At 39.8% G+C, this 17,349-nt stretch overlaps 1 protein-coding gene across 2 annotated transcripts in view; it reads left to right on the plus strand.

Annotated features, from left to right (window-relative positions):
- Positions 1-5,691: 5,691 nt before the first annotated feature.
- LOC137286214 (cGMP-inhibited 3',5'-cyclic phosphodiesterase 3A-like) overlaps positions 5,692-17,349 on the plus strand; it is a 176,316-nt gene continuing 164,658 nt past the window's right edge. For both annotated transcript variants that reach the window (XM_067817933.1, XM_067817935.1), the window contains exon 1: positions 5,692-7,004. In XM_067817933.1, coding sequence (XP_067674034.1) covers positions 6,147-7,004 — 858 coding nt within the window. In that variant the 5' untranslated portion in view covers positions 5,692-6,146. The remainder of the gene's footprint in view (positions 7,005-17,349) is intronic.

Below are 17,349 nucleotides of genomic sequence, written 5' to 3' on the forward strand. Positions count from 1 at the left end.
ACAACAACAACAACAACAACAACAACAACAACAACAGCTACTACTACTGATGATGATGATAATAATAATAATAATTAAAATAGCAACAGGTTAGAACCTATCTTAAGCAACCCAAGCGTACATGTTGCATATATTAAGTAGGCAACATTCCAAATTATCAGGGATCAGTGTTCAATTTTCGAGCATATTTCAGATTTAATTTATTTTATATATGGAGGACGTTGCAACTGTTGGATTGATAAGTCTTTAAAAAAATTGAAGTAGAACACTAACCAAATGGATTTAATAAACATGAATCAAGCTTGTTGGTATTGTCATTTCAAACCTTCAACACAGGTTCCAAATATTGCTGGTATTGCATATACGAATAACAACGGTGTATAAAATCAATAACATACCACATAATCCTGTAAATGAGACACCATTAACACACGGTCGCAATTTACAGATGATGCGATTATAGAACAATGTATTTATAGATGTAGATATCTTACACCTGAATAATGAAAGTATTCGTCAATACTATGTGAAACGTGTAACGTACTGTATACGTTAATTATTCACCAACATAGCAGTAATATGGAGTCATATCTCTGGCCACGTTTGGGTCGTGCGCGGGTATACTATTCATATTTAAGGTTAATTATTTAGAATATTGATTTTTTCAGTTAAGCTATATTCCTTACAACCTGAGAGAGAGAGGTCGCAACCTTGTGGTATAAGCGGTCGCTTGTCTCGCCTAAAATCCAGGTTCTAATCCCCACATGGTTTACAGCATATAAAACCTATTTCCGGTGTTTCCCGCCGTGATGTTGTTGGAACAATGCTAAAAGCGGCGTAAAACCATACTCACTCACTCATCTTAATACACATGGTGAAGGAGTGTTCTACACTAACGTCTAGTCTCTAAAATGAACATACTTTTCAGGAACAATTGTCTAAAAACACAATGAGAAAATATAATGAAGAGGAAATACATGTTCATTGCCATATATCTGAAACTGTGAAAATCTAGACTTGCTACGTATTCTAGACTTGCACTGGCTTTCTTGGATATGTCTGCTCCGGGGTCTGTATGATAGCCGGGGAGTGTTTAAATGGCGGTGTTATCCAGAAACATGAATACACGGTGTGTTCAAATATTTTTAAACTCCCCCTGCTCTACCTCCGTGTATTACGTCGCTACAGACACAGACTGATGTGGACATATTCCTGAATATCAAAACACCTGGTGAATGAGGTAAGACACCTGGATACTCGAGGATGCTCTTACTCTCTGTAGGGGCGGTGGGGCAAACCAGTGGTTGAAGCGTTCGCCGGTCACACCAAAGACCCGTCGATTCCCGATATCGGTACAATGTGCGAAACTCATTTCCGGTGTCCTCCGCCCTGATATTGCTGAACTATTGCTAAAACTGGCGTAAAACTAAACTCCCTCACTAACTCTCCGAAAAGCATGTCCATCCCCGGAGCAAGCTGCCACACCATCACGAACAATCAAGTCAAGGACCTGACCACACGATCCAGTCATGATATTGCGGTAAAAGTGTTGAAGGCGGCGTAAAATCATATTGAGTCTCTCACATCCGAAATCCCCATCGGTGTGTCCACGGTCAGTTGGCCTCAAACCAGTTACGTCCCCTCTCCCAAGGGGTGGAGAATATCGCTTAGTCTCTGAAAAAAAAATATTTTGGTAAATTCAAATAACGCCGTTTAAACTGAAAAGGACCCCCAATTAGCTCGGAAATCTAGACTTGCTTCGCTTGAGGTTTTATCATTGCATTAGGCCTGGGCGGAGGCGAAAATACAGTGGGCAGCGACCGTCAGGCGACCTAGCATTGTTGAGTCGCCCAGCCTCTGATGACCCTGGGTTGGGCCACCCGTCGGGATATCTCAGTGTCCCGGCTGCTCAGAGATGCTCTGACTATACTGGCCTGTGTGTGTTAGTACTGGGGTCAAAATACCAAGATAATTGGCACCGTGGGGGACGGGGGTGGGGTGATGGGAAAGGTGGTAATAATCGCCTTTCAGTGAGTCTCGCGTGTGTTTCTAATGATCTTATTCCATCTTTGGGTGACAACGTACGAATTCATAAACCACGGTTAATTTCAGCCATTTCGGTGTGTCACATCGTGCGTATCGCAATAAATCTGTGGATGCTTTGAACGTTATCTCTTTAAAGACTGTCGTTCGCCAGTGATGCACTATCTGCCCACGTGGATGTTTTATTTGGTTGTTTGACACCCCACTCAGAATTATTCCAACTATATGACGATGGTCTGTAAAAAATGGACTCTGGACCAGACAATCTAGTGATAAACAACATCTTGCATCGAGCTACTTAGATAGGATGTCAACCTAGTTTTTATTGTTGATGAACGCCGCAGTATATTCAGCTATATGGCGGCGGTGTGTAATCAGTCGAGTCTGGGCATGACAATCCAGTGATCAGTATCATAATCATCGATCTGAGCAACTGGGATACGATGCAATGTGACAACCACTGGATCCCGTTGGTCTCCTCTTACAACAAGCATGGGTTAATAAAGACCAAGTGTAACACTGACCTTCACGGGTCCCACGCTAATGTACAGAGAGGAGAAAAACTATATGACTGTCGCTTGTACTAGCACCACCACAAGTGAGTGAGTGAGTGAGTGAGTGAGTGTGTGTGTGAGTGAGTGAGTGAGTGAGTGAGTTGGGTTTGACGCTGCTTTGGACTGTGCATATATACCGTGCCTCCTTGGTAAGGGAGGAGTCCTCAAGTGATGTAGGTCCGACATGTTTACTACATTGGTGACATCCACGAACACCGACGTGGTGCTGATAAACCTAGTCAGAAAGGACCTGGTTCCGAACTCACAATCTTATGTTCATCGCTTCCAAGGGACGCAACTCTGTAATGACAGCGAATTCGCCGCCTTGACGACTAGCCAGCCAGTTCGACTAAGACTTTCACAAGTGTCTAATGTAACAATACTTATTAAATGATAATTTGTAAAATATGTAAAGATCCCTCTAACGGAGTAGCGCCCTTGGTGTACTAGCCAGTTATCTATACTTGCCACTTTAAAGAGTAGAATTACTTTTCACCCTTAGGGCTTAGCATACAGTACAACCTTGGACTATACTACTCACGCTGCTAACGGTGCTACACTGTGCGACCTTCTTTGTCGCTACATGCTTTCAGGACCCGTGAAGGTCCGGGTTAAAATATTTACCTACAGTTACCCATATAACTTGTCATAACAGGCGACTAACGAGATCGAGCGGTCAGCCTCACTGACTTGGTTGACACATGTCATCGGTTCCCAACTGTGCAGATCGATACTCATGCTGTTGATCACTGGATTGTCTAGTCCAGACTCTATTATTTACAGACCGCAGCCACAGGACTGGAATATTTCGGTGTAAGACTAAAATCACTCCCGCACATGCTATCAGTGTTATGACATTACCACCAATCTGTCACACGGGCTTCAGAAGATATATTTGTAAGGAATGCCAAGCAGGTTTGTGATCATTTGACAAAGTGTACTTTTCCCCTGGCTCTGTTCTGAGATCTGTTTATGTTGTACTTCATTAGTGTATGGTTATATAGTCTGATATAATAACTGTCTTAGGGACTGAATGTAAGCCTACAACACAACAACAGCTTCTTATACCCGTGAGGATCCGGGTTTTTAGCAAGCCATACATGACGTAAGATGCGACTAACGGGATCGGTGATCATGCTCACTGCCTTGGTTGATGCATTTCATCGTATCCCAATCGCTTAGATCGATGTTCATGATGTTGGTCACCAGATTGGCAGGTCGATTTTTTACAGGCGACCGCCTTATGCTGGAATATTGCTGAATGTATCATAAAACAAACAAGTAACTCCTTCTCTTCACACCATACACACTGCTACCAGTGTATAACTGCAATGGCTTCTCGAGCTGTTACAGAATAACATTTCTTCTGAGGAATCAAGTTACACTTCTAAAGAGATATATCTACCAAATAAAATGAGTGAGTGGGTATGGTTTTACGCCGCTTTTAGCAATATTCCCGCAACATCACGACGTGGACTCCAGAAATGGGTTTCACAGTGAACCATTATGGAGAATCGAACCCGGGTCTTCAGAGCGAAGAACGAACGCTTGAACCACTACCTAAACCCCAACCGTCCCGTCGGACACCAGACATGATCTTCATGCATTGTAATCATGGGTGGAATCGAACCCGTGCCTTCGCGTGAACACTTTGACCACAAGGCTACCCCACCGCCGATACAAAATATAGATACACTACCCAAACCAAACCCAGTAAACTGTTTAGTTTATTTTAATTGGATCTGGATGTGGGACAGCTTCTCAAATCAGTCTAGACGTATTCTGGATTTTTAAAAAATTTACTCTCTAGGGCCAAGGAGACACACGAGTTCTCTTCCATTGCATGTCTGGTTATTGAAAGAGACAAGTGTTCGTCGTCATGGTATGGTCTTTGGGGGATATATCGTAACACCTTGTATAAGCCCCGGATCATAGACTTGTCGTGAGAAAGATATACGCATGCTTTGACCAGTCGTGTTGTCACACTTGGATAAGGGTGGTCCGATACACTTGAAACTGTTGATACCAACACCTCTCTGATAAGCATTAATGAGACACCTAGTCATGGGTGCCCTCCGTCATACATTAAATCACAGTGCTTATTGAAGAGTCTACGGTAGTCTGTCTATTGCTGACTGACGGGTAACGCATGTGAACTCTCAAAAATACGTCCTTGTCGCAGCATGAAGGACAGTGCGGTCGCTTCTCGTCCGTCGTCACTAAGTGATTCACCAGAAGACTGCAATTTAATTATCTGATAACGTTGATAATGTCTTAAAATGTGATAACACATTTATAACTATCGTAATTCCCCATCACTTTACGGTCACTATACATCCTGGTAAAGTTTACAATGTCGTAAAATGTCGTAATACCGCACATTCAAAACTATCGCAATTCCCCATCACTTTACGGCCACAATACACCCAGGTGAAGTTGATAATGTCGTAACATATCTTATCTTAATATAGCACATTCAAAACTACTGAAATTCTCCATCACTTTACAGCCACCATACACACGGGTTTAGAATCAATCCTCATGGTAAAGCATTTGCAGGAATTATGTTACTGTAATTTCAGGGGTTGGATAATGAAAGGTTAAGTTGTCTGTGCCTATCTCTGTACGTCAAAACTCCTATGTTTACGATTCCCACATGAAGAACCCGTTCTTGTTTCCGTTTACAACTCGTTAATATGATTTCTAATATATACCAGACGTTTCTTTATTTAGTCGAACCATTTGCCGCCCACATCCGCGGTTTCAAACGTCTTGTCTTCCGACGGCCGTGCAGCATCTAATCTCTGCAGTAATAGTAACGAATTGTCGATAGAAGTAGCTTAAATGTCTGCTAAGATGAAGAGATGCATTTAGGAATGGGAAGAGCTAGCGGATTCGCTGATCACGCATTTCTGAAACTCTCGCATGTGGATCATTATACTTATGACGGTATTTTCAGTAATTTCTTCTTCATCAATTCGCGAAATGTCGATCACAGCTCAGGTGTCTTCTTATCAAATCTGGATCTCCATATCAAATCGCAGTCAACCTCATATTTGTTGGATTTAGCGTCAGCTCCGCAACAGCGCCGTTCATATCGCACGTGTGTAGGGAGTATTACGGGTGTAACGTTGTTGTGTTCAATGTGTTTGTTTCAACAAGAGTAAACCATGGGATGCAATATGAAAGATACTCTGAAGACATAGCGAATACATCAGGCCAAGCCGCGAGACCCGAGTAAGTGGAGCGTTCGCTGCTTGCTTCGATCAATGTAAAGCTTGGGCTCACTGGCGACAGTCGGGAGGTAGAGTCGGAGCGAGCAGTTGCGTCGCACACCTCAGTCATGGCGGAGTGTCGGTGTGCATGCGTATAGACAGCTGAGAGACAAGATGTGTATTGCGGTTGACACGGAAAGATACCATTTTGCACGAGGAGAAAGTGACATCGGCAGCACAGTGCACGAGCTCCGCTAGGGGGCAAGTTGTACATTTCGTACCCAGGGTTCCTAGCGGCTGTTGTGGCGGAGTCGGGAAGGGAGTTGGATTCAGTATGGCCCTACATCGGCCATCTCAACCCGCGAGACAGGGGGCAAAGAATGACAACGACAAAGAGGAAGAAGACGCAGAGAATAACGGATACATTCAGATTTTTGTGAAACCGCTTGAACAAGGCAATTATAGTTTCTTCCTCAGTTGGTTAGGTCTGAGCAACACCAATTTCTCCAACCATCAACTCGGCGCCCTCTACGGAGTTGGTGTGTTGTTGTCTAGTGCGGTCTTTTACCAGTTGCTAAGATGCGACGTTGGGATGTTATTCCAGAGATTGTGTGGTCTCATTGTTCCTATGTTCAGTATATTATGTGCATTTTACTGGCTGTCACTGTACTTTCGTCGAACATGGAGCACTACGAGTGTGTACCTTCTATTTAGTTCTTGTTACGTTGGAGAAACACTAGCACAGGTATTCTTGCGGGACTGGGGTGTCACCCACCCTACAGACCTCACCCCCCAGGCTAGTGTAACCATAAACAGCGTCACCCAGCCATTAGTTATAGTGTTTGTTCTGTTGGCCATCAGCATAGCGAGTGTGTTTTCATCACTCGAAACAATACATAGTGCCGTTGTTATTTTACTTGTCAGTTTCACTCGATTCCTAGCATGCTCAGCGTTAGCAGATTTGCCTCAAGGAATAAGACCCTACGTTGCTTATACATGCGGGTTTGCAGGCATACTGGTAGCCAAATATATGGAAACAGTTTTAAAGCCCCCGATACAAAACTTTATGACCCAAGACGGGAAAATCCCAGTTATCAAACGTCGGCGATCTAGTTCATCGAGTGCTCATGCATTTTCTGCACACAGATCAGCAAGGAGGACGTCGCTTCCGGCTCTCATTCAGAAAAGCCAGGTAAGAAACTACATATACTCAATTACAGAACTGTGTTGTTGGTCCTCATGTATTTCCGGGATGGGATATACGCGCCACACAAAGCCCCCTTCTGCCAAGGTCGAGTGTGGGAGCCTGGTGTTGATGCTTTTACCAAGCAGCGAGGAGTAGACCCACAAAGTTCAAGGTTGGGGTCAAAGCTTACATTGACTACGCATGCGAGTTTTCTCAACACAAGAGCAACTTATAATAATATGTACACAAAGCTCTCAGCAAAACACACATGCCAAGCTTCTACTATCAGTGACATGTGGTATTTGTCTTTTAAGCACAGCTCTAAATGTTGTTATGATATATCAAATGTGCCCCTAGGTTTAACACAGTGTTGCTATCATACAATATCACTTTGAACTATTCTGTGCTATACAGTGTAACACTAGAAGATATTTTACACAGAGGAATTGATTTAAGATATGTTACTGTGCAACAGATTTCCTTGTGTCAGTTGTTCCAATTGAAATGATGATTTCAGGTTAACTTATGTGATGAATACACAAGTATACGACTAGCATTAAAATAACACAATCAAGTTGTTTACAGTGGTATGCATGTTAGAAGTTTTAGACTGACCAATGCTGTGATAGCCTGGTTTAAAGGGCATGGAGTTGGCAAAGACCGTAATTGCCTTTTCATTCAGTAGACTATTGTGATGTGCTGATTGATGGCAGTTTACATTTAAACAATATACACTGCAGACTGTTGATTGAGGGATGTCCAGGAACACAAGTCATGTATAGTGTTTACAACTAAATCAAAACATCTCCGTTTAGTTTAGGCGTACATATTGTTTACTGTGGGAGGAACTGGTTTTTCCCTAAAGAGTCTCATTGTAACAAATTTCAACGTAAATTTTTAGGAAATGATGCAATACTGTATCAAGTTGATTTTACGATGATATGCCAACCATTAGTCATCACCGGGACATGAAACTAGAACGTATAGAGTATTATATCTGTCAACATGTAATTCATTTCTTGTTTCCTCATGCTTTGAAACAAATTCAGTGTCAGAAATTGCAATGAGCGCCCTGATTTATTGCTTCTTGTTAAGGTTTTTTGTGTAGTATACATGTATAAAACACTGTTTGGGACATTGGCACAGTGTGCAATATTCTTTTTATTTCCCTCAAGAAGAATAGGGTCTACAAATGAAAGTGATTGAACGTTGCAGAGGTTTCTATGTCGAAGATGCATTATTCAAACATGGCCCCCTTTTCATGGGATTTTCATGTTCTGGTTACATTCTTTGGAAGATGTGTGTTTTTCTGTATACTTTGAGTAGTTTATATTTGTTTTAATCAGGAGAAACAGTGAACAACATTGTTCCACCTATAGGAACAGATTACTTCAAACACACTATTTTGATTTTTAAAGAAAGTGTAATTTTTGAAGTTGTAACCAGATCAAGTGTTTACCGTATTAATGTCTGAACATACACAGAATTTAGGAGGATTCACATGCAGGGTTTTTGATGTGCAGAAGTTTGTGTCAACTTCACACAAATGTCGGGAGCAGATGTATGAAATAATGTGTATAGCATCCTGAGATATGCATTATCATATTCATTTATAACAAATGCTGTACAGTTGATATAAATTTTGTGTAATTTAACTAATTTTAAAATCTTTCATTACAGTACGCAATTTGTATCTTTTAGGACCATTATATTTCCTTTGAGGACTGTTGAAATTAGTATTTGGGGCTTGTCTAGACCCCAGATGTTATAGTAAAAGGAAATATGCTGTTGTGGGTGAAACTGACATGTTGACAGCCATATGGGCGGTAGGAAAATACTGTCATTTTTGTTTTACATTAAAACCTGTTGGAATGAAAGGCAGGGACCTCTGGGATGTATTTAACACTAAATAACAGAGTGCCAGCCCAAGAATGATAGTCTGTTGTACAGACCCTGAAGCAAATATATTCAAGAAAGCCCACACAAGTGTAGAAAATGTGGCAAGTCTAGATTCCCCAAACTTCAGGAAATGAAGGAAGTCTCAGGACTCCATTTCAGTATATTATATTTTTTTTTACCATGAACTTTTTTCAGTAAAGTAAGTTCATTTCAGAGATTAGTTGTCTGTCTACCCAAATGATGGTAGACGGTATGGAAACAGTTTCTGTGTCCTACACACTTTTCTCATACCTGACGTGACAGTGAAGTGGAGGCTTTCTAATAGTTCACAGTTTTGAAATGTATTCACTGATACTAGTCTTTAACATTCTGAAGGAATGATCTAAAAGTTTGATTTTTAATAATCGGAATGCTCTGTGGTTTTAAACATCCCACCACAAAACCCTCTCACCCCAGACCTTAATAAATTAATATGTTAAGGTTTTCAGAAGTAAATAGGATCATTGCATAACAAAAACAGCACCAACACTGATTCTGTGAAAATAGGGTTGGACAGGCTGGTTCGTTTATTTCATGATAGGCATGTTTGAACCATAGCAATGCTGTTGCTTTTGAGAGTTGATATAATGCTCCATACTTGTGTGACTAAAGAAAATCTGGGTTATTTAATGTCCTTACCCACAGACCTTGGAATCAGATTTTATCAGTCATCGAAGTTTTAAACTGCAGCCTGAGAGATCGTTTTAGAACTCTACATGTCATAACACTTCAGTTCCATGGATTGTGTGGCAAGCTTACTTAACAAATTTCATTGATTTTTATCTCACGTAAGCCTTGAGGACATCAGTATAGCCACTGTGACTTGAGAGTTGGTGGACTTGAGTTGGTGGTCTGGAAGTCTGCATCTAGGGGAATTTCATTTGGTCCAGTTCGGTCAGCTCACAATATACTTAGCCTACTCTATAGCACTGAACTTCACAGAAATTTGCTTAACTTCACTGAACTAGGTACCAGACAGGGTAACATTCCATGTATTACAATGCCAGTGGCCATCATTGTAAGTTCTTGGTGTCCAAAAGGCACAGGTAGAAAATTTCACAGGTATGACAAAATATGTTACAGAAATTTATTTTGGTGATCTGTGTAATACAAAGCCTATGTGATGTGATCTGTATGTGATGTACACTGGAAATACACTTCAGTGAAAGCAGAGTGTTATTTCAGAAAGTTTATCAAGCTCAATGGAAAGGAAAGAAAACTTCATATATTACTTATTATAACTGTTACTAGGTGTGGAGGTGAGTGTGGAAAGACATTCACCAAGTTCAAAGGTGAATCAAAAGTAATTTGTTGCTGGCAAACCATACATTGAAACATCTTCATGCATATCCTGTACCTCTCTTGACAAAATAATTGAGCTTGATGGCTTAAAACGTTTATGCTCAGTATTATATATTCACAGACTAAGCATTAGTCTGAGGCAGTCCTTGCAATGACCTGAGCATAAAATGTTATTAATAACAAACAAAATTCAAATTTGAAAATAACCTCATTGAGATGGGGGATTCTGAACCTGAGGAATTATAGACTTAATTCAGTGGTTGAAGCATTGGCTTGTCACGCAGATCTGGGTTTGAATTCCCACATGGGTACAATGTGTGAAGCCCATTTCTGGTGTTCCCCTCTGTCATGTTGCTAGAATATTGGTAAAAGCACTGTTTAACCAAACTCAGCCATTTAGAGCTTTAGCATTACTGGGAAGGTAGTAGGGATCATCATGTGGTTCAGGGACTGTAAGACAGACTAGTAGGGCCAGGCAATATGGAAAATAATGTCGTTCAGGGACTGTGAGACCCTTCATTACAAGAGTTTGTTGACATGGGAAGTAAGGATTATTGTGTAATAAACTTGACCTAATCAAGTGATTAGTATAATCTCTAGGCAAGTTGGTGTTATATGTTAATCCTGCCAAAAGATGGCTTTGATCATGTTTATGTATGACCCCGCTTTGATCTATGCAACAAGCAGAAAGATTCATGCTGAAGACATTTTTGTCACCATCTTTTGAAGGAGTTAGGATATACATGTATGACAATGTATATCATGTCTTCTTATGGGAATATGTTGCAAAACGACAATATCTTGTGTGAGAGGATACGTACTACAGTTTTCATACACAAAGATGTTTACAGAGCCTTGTTTCATTGGTTTACTTCACAACGCTTTTTGTTCCTTGTCTGTGACTGACTTAAGTGTGCAAAATATGTTTATTTTTAAATATTAGGTGCTTGTTGATTTAAGATGAGAATGGTTGCAGAATGTCAAACACATCCCTTGTGTTATGGTGCATGCCAACAGCTCTTTGTGACTTGTTGTTAGTGAAGGTCCTTTGTTGATTGATGATACAACTTCAGGGATGAGAGTCCCCACATTGGTACAATGCGTGAAGCCAATTTCAGCTGTCCCCTGCTGACATATTGCTGAAAATGGTACAAAACTGAATTCACTAATTCAATGGTTGAGACTAATGTGATATTTTGAGTGGAACCCTTTGATGTGCTGTAGGTTATAACACATTCAGCAGTGAATTTGAAAGGAATATTTGGTGTTTAATGTTTACAATATGTTACAAAAACTGTTCATTTTCCCCAGTGGTGTATTGTATTATTAAACAGTATTATGTTTGTAAGTTGTATATTTGATAAGTAGTTTGTTTGTTGTTAACAATGCCTTCAGAAATATTCTTCAAAATGGCATTGGTCGGAAAATAATCGAGTCAGTTGTCAATTTCTTGATTTTTTCGCGTGTTACTTCTTATGTTTTTAATAGAAAATGTCAGATTGTTGACCAGTAAGACTTCGTACCTTGCAAATGAGAGTCACCTTTAACCTAGAGGGTGATCAGCAATCCTGTAGCTGGGACTTCAAACAATTAAAACATTGAAATTGCACAAATAATAGTAATAAAGTCTGGACCAGGCAATGCAGTGATAAACATTGATCTATAGAATTGGGATACAGCGACAGGCATGGAACTGTTAAAGGGGCTTGGTTAGAATTATTCTTCTGCCATTGCCTGTCATTGGAGGTGACCAGACAGGGATTTTGACTCCGCTGACACATGTCATTGTATCCCATTTAGGTACATCGATGGTAACAACTGGTTGCCAAATGCAGATTTTTCACAAACCATATAATGTGAATATTGTTGAACGGAGGCAAGATAACAAACACGTGTGAAACCCAACGCATTGTAAAGCTTTGACCAGTTTAATATGTGCTTTGGAACATGGAATAACATCATTAACCAAGGAATGAAAAAGGAAGTGGGTTATTCCACGAACACCTGTAGCAGTTCCCGTACCTGTATGAAGCAGTTTGGCTGATCCAGGTTGATTCTGTTGGTCATTCATGCGGAGCCTTCACTTCCTGCTTTTATCTCAAGTTACCAGAACTCTCATAGCTTCCCGATCTGAAGACAGAGCTACCAGATCTAGAGACAGAGCTTCCCGATCTAGATACGTTTTAGTCAGATAATAAATAGTAATGATTTTGTGGTCGTTTAAATCTTCATGCCCATCCTGTTAGTCCATCTGACGAAGCTAGTTATCAGCATGACAAGAAAATGTCCCTCAGTGCTCTCTTGCTCAGACAACTAGCTATGGTAGCTATCACAGAGTTTATCACACAAGCCTGAGAGATTCTGTGTTCTCCTACACAACTATCGTCTCTCGATCACAGCCATAAGGCAGACATCTATTCTATCCATCATCACTGTGCAGTGGTACCTAAAAAGCGATCTCGCCCTCGTTTGCAAGTGATTGTATTGCGATTAATGTATAATAAAACGTGAAAAAAAAGAGGTCATGGACGTTTTGTTGCGAGTAACCCATGGAGAGAGATAGTCTCTTGAAGCAAGTCCATTCGGGATTAGAGCTCGATTAGTGATTTGAATTATTGATTAGCCCAGACTAGCTTCCTGTTGTGAAGTTAACCAGAAATGAGATCTCTTGTAAGTGTTTTTGCCCTGTGCGGCATTCCAACAATTCCCCAGGACGCTGTGTTTCCACGTTACAAGGCTAAACACCATACACTACAATAAGGTGGAGGGGAGTAGAGAATATTGTCTTTGTTGATTGTGTGATGTGTAAACAGGGGCCGCGATGAAAGGACCCGGTGGGAGGTGGAAGGTCAAGTTCATTACGTTAGTATGATGCTGTTGGCGGAGTAAATATGCTAATCCTACCAATTCTCTTGACACTAGCAGATTACGCGTGTGTATTCGCGTTAATCGCATTTATGGGCAGTAGATTTTCCTGAAACATTTACGTTGTCCTAGCGATGAGCTGATGCTTGTGGGTGAATGTTTAGGTAGTTTATTGCTGCTTTATCCATTTACAGGAAAAGATGGTTAATGCAAATATTTGAAACATGAAGATCAGTGCACAAAAAACATATCTCTTCCTCAGAGGGTCAACCATACTTGAAAACCCCTGAAATGTTGGATGTGTACCATTAACTGTTCTGTTACAGGGCCGTTCAACGGAAGCTTTGTCAAGACTTCAGTTGTTTCTATGATACAGTTGAATTCAACAAGTCTCCAGACATTCAGAACATGACATGGACATTAATGCTGGATCTTTGTTGTTTTGGTATAGACCAAATAAGCCTTTGAAATTTCACGTTGAACTTCCCACAAAAACAAAGGTTATTATCCTGAAAAATGCACATAATTTTCATTTGTTTCATTCTGTCATTCTTCAATTCCCCACAGGAGTACAATGCATGAAGCCCATTTGTGGTGTCCCCTTCATGATATTGATGGAATATTGATAAAAACTCATTCATTGTTGGAAATATTTTCTTTCTAGGATAACCTGATTATCAGTGAAGGACAGCACCATTTTCAAGGTGTCTGTTCAGTTAAAACCTGGGGAAGTAACTCACACTGTACTAGGTACATGGTGCAGAATGTCGGAGAATGATCTCATGAATTAATGTGTTAAATTTTCTGTATTTACTCACACTTCAAGTTGATAAACAATGCATCAATAGATTTTTCTTCCCTATTTCTTTAAACAGTATGAATAAACATCTGATGGTAAGAACATGTCATATATCTGTTATTCAACTGTTACATATATATTCTTACTTCATCAATGAGGTCTGTAAATATTCAAAATCAAATCTGAGTTGAATAAACCGGTGATTAGTAATTTCAGCAATAACCTCAGCATTTTATTGATCTACGATTCCACACTTGCCCATGCTCCAGATTTAAAACAGATCTGTAAACAGTCAAATCCATTAAACCAGTGGTTGATAGTTTCAGCGATAACCATTGTTAGATGGCGCCTAATATATCAGGTACCTGTTCAGAGTATTTGTCTCTGCCATTAAGTCCTTGGACCCTGTTCTGACCTTGGTGCACACAAGTGTTGAGACCAATATATTATTGATATATACAAAAGCCTGTATAATCATTATGTTTGTGGACGATGTTGGAACGCGGGTGGTGGAGCGGTCCCTCTGGTACCTGCACAGTGGGGGAAAGTTTTGATGTGTTATGACACCCCACTTGAAAGTGATACTGGTTTGGTTCAGATGTTTTGCAGTGTTTAGAAAACTCCTTCAAACTAAATGGTTTGAAGTGATAAGCAGTAAAGGTGACTATCTCAGGAGAGAGCTAAGTATTTTTTGTCAATGAGCTCGTGCTTCAGACTTGGGAATCAAATATGAACTCAATGTAGGAAGATTTTGAATGTTTTGTTGTTTCAGGTGACCTGTTGCTTTACCTGACCAATTTTATATTTATTAAACACTTAGCAACAGCTGTAAAAAAATCCATAATTTACACTAGGAAAAAAATATAATGTTTGTATATTATCACCACTGGAGGTAGTTTGACCTTCAAATTACCAATTATTGATTTCATTTATTCAGTTAAATCCCAGAGCTACAAATCCTATCTGTTAGGCCCATGTTAAGTAGAACAAGCATATTTGGGGAGCGGGGTGTGAAGGGGCCTGAAAAAGGTGATTCGTTAGTGGCTTTGGAAATATTAAATGATCGTAACAACATTATTGGAAATAATTTTTGAAGTTTTGTTAGTGAGCCCTTGCTGCATACTCATGTGAAGATAATGCAGTCGAAACAAAGGTTCAGAATATTTCGAGTTTCATGTCAATCAGAATGCTCTGTGCTTTATTGGATACGGAAATATCAAATATTCGTTACATTATTTTGTCAGCATTGATGCAAAGTGTATTATGAAGAGTGATTGGCTATGGGAAGGTTATAATAGTTTTCAAACAAGCTTCGCGTAATTATTGACAAGAGTCAACAGATGGCTGGTATTTACAAATACAGATGATATGATTATTATGGATGTGTTGTCATTATGCCTGTTTACAAGCTGGTAGGCCACAGTTACCCAGATCAATGAAGTGTGGCTGTTGTGCATGGTATTGAGCCTGGGGCTCAACGGTTCATGTGGGTTAAGGTTTTGTACTGATTTCAAACATGCTGACTAAGCATTCTTATTGGTTTCCCTTTTTGTTAGACTAACAAATATGAATATCTAAATGTGTACTTATGACAGCAGTAAATAACTAACTTCATTTTGATTGGAAAGGGGCCTAAGTGACTTTTGAGATTTAGAACCTGAGGAAATGTAGGCTTGTATCATTTAGGGTTTTGAGATTTAGAACCTGAGGAAATCTAGGCTTGTATTATTTAGGGTTTTGAGATTTAGAACCTGAGGAAATGTAGGCTTGTATCATTTAGGGTTTTGAGATTTAGAACCTGAGGTAGGGTTTTCCTTTCTCAGAAAGGATGGAAGGGAAAATAATGTGGTTCAGTGAATATGGGGCAGACTACCAACCTTCTTGTATACTCCCAGAGTTAAATACATGATTTGTACATTTTCGTTTGTAACTGGTGGTGTGGCCTAGTTGTTAAAACATTCACCTGTCACACCGAAGAACTGGGTTTGATTTTCCACATGGATGCAATGTGTAATGCCCGTTGCTGGATTTACCTTCTGTGATATTGTTGAAATATTGCTTAAATTTGTTGTAAAACCAAACTCACTCACCCAAGTCCTCAGAGTTGTCTGGAAAGTTTTGAGCTCTGACCATTCTTGTTTTTCAGTTTTAAAAGCTTATGTTTCCATTTCCAATACTGATTGAAATTAAGTTTATGCCACTTTTGCAATATTCCAGCAATATCACATTTTTGTTATTGGCTAGGTAGGCAGGCTAATGTTCATATACATTCTGCCCTGGTATACCATTATGCATGTTTACTATTAATGTATGTGTATTTGTGTGGTGACTGTCCTTGATATTCAGCCAGATTACCTGGTTATGCTCTGTCAAGCATGTTGATTAGAAGATAGGGCTATCCCAGGGGCAACTGTTCATCAAATGACCCTGGGGTGGTGGCGATGGCCTTGGAGTGTTATAACCTTTGGACATGTTGTGCATCCCAACTGTCAGCCCTGTCTCAAGTTGTTGCCCCAAATGTTCAACACTGTGTCATTGTATATCTCTATTTGGGTGTAATATGACTCAACTCAGGGTGTAAATAAATGTATCAAATGTATTAAAATCAATGTTCATGGTAATCTTTGTTCATTTGAAATACTGCTACTAATAGGGATAGTTAATCTATAATGTAACAATGTTACATTTAAATGTTACACATCCATATTCTGAACATTGTCAGTGTTGCACTTTCATGTTTTAAACATTGGATCATTTTTACATCTTTGTATGAAACTTAAGTTACTTAAAGTTAATATATATCATAACATTTAAGTAAACTGCTAAAGCCCCATATGGTAAACGCTGTAAATATTGTCCATCCATTGGTTAAACAATATAAATAACACAATCCATGCATAAACACTGCGTACATATAGACTCCCATATGTTAAACACAGTAATGTGTGAGTATTGTATAGCCCTACAATAAACCCCCATAAAGCAAGGACCAAACTATGCAGATTGTAAACAGCATCTTCAGATTATTGATTTTGTGATCTGACTTACATCCCACCGTTCTGCACTCTGTATTTACTTTGTGGAGTATGTACATAGACCTGGTTAGGATACACTTGTATGTATATTTCACTTTCAGCCTGTAAATTTGCATATATTTGATATATCCAAGGAATGCTGTAGAAGGAGTTACATATTTATTCAGTAACGTCCCTCTTTCCATCACAGTATCTGTCCATCTATCCATCCAGAAGTATACATTTCTCCAGTTACCTATCATATCAATCCAGCCATCTGTAACATTATCACCTGTCTGTCCATCCATCCATAATTTCATCCACCATCCATCCATAAATACATTTATTTGTCTGTGCCCACGTCCATTTCTTCATCAGGGGTAGATACAGCGTTGTGAGAAAGTTGGGATATGTGTGTGTGCACACTATTGAG

This window comes from Haliotis asinina, chromosome 6 (assembly GCF_037392515.1).
Source record: "Haliotis asinina isolate JCU_RB_2024 chromosome 6, JCU_Hal_asi_v2, whole genome shotgun sequence".
NCBI lineage: Eukaryota > Metazoa > Mollusca > Gastropoda > Lepetellida > Haliotidae > Haliotis > Haliotis asinina.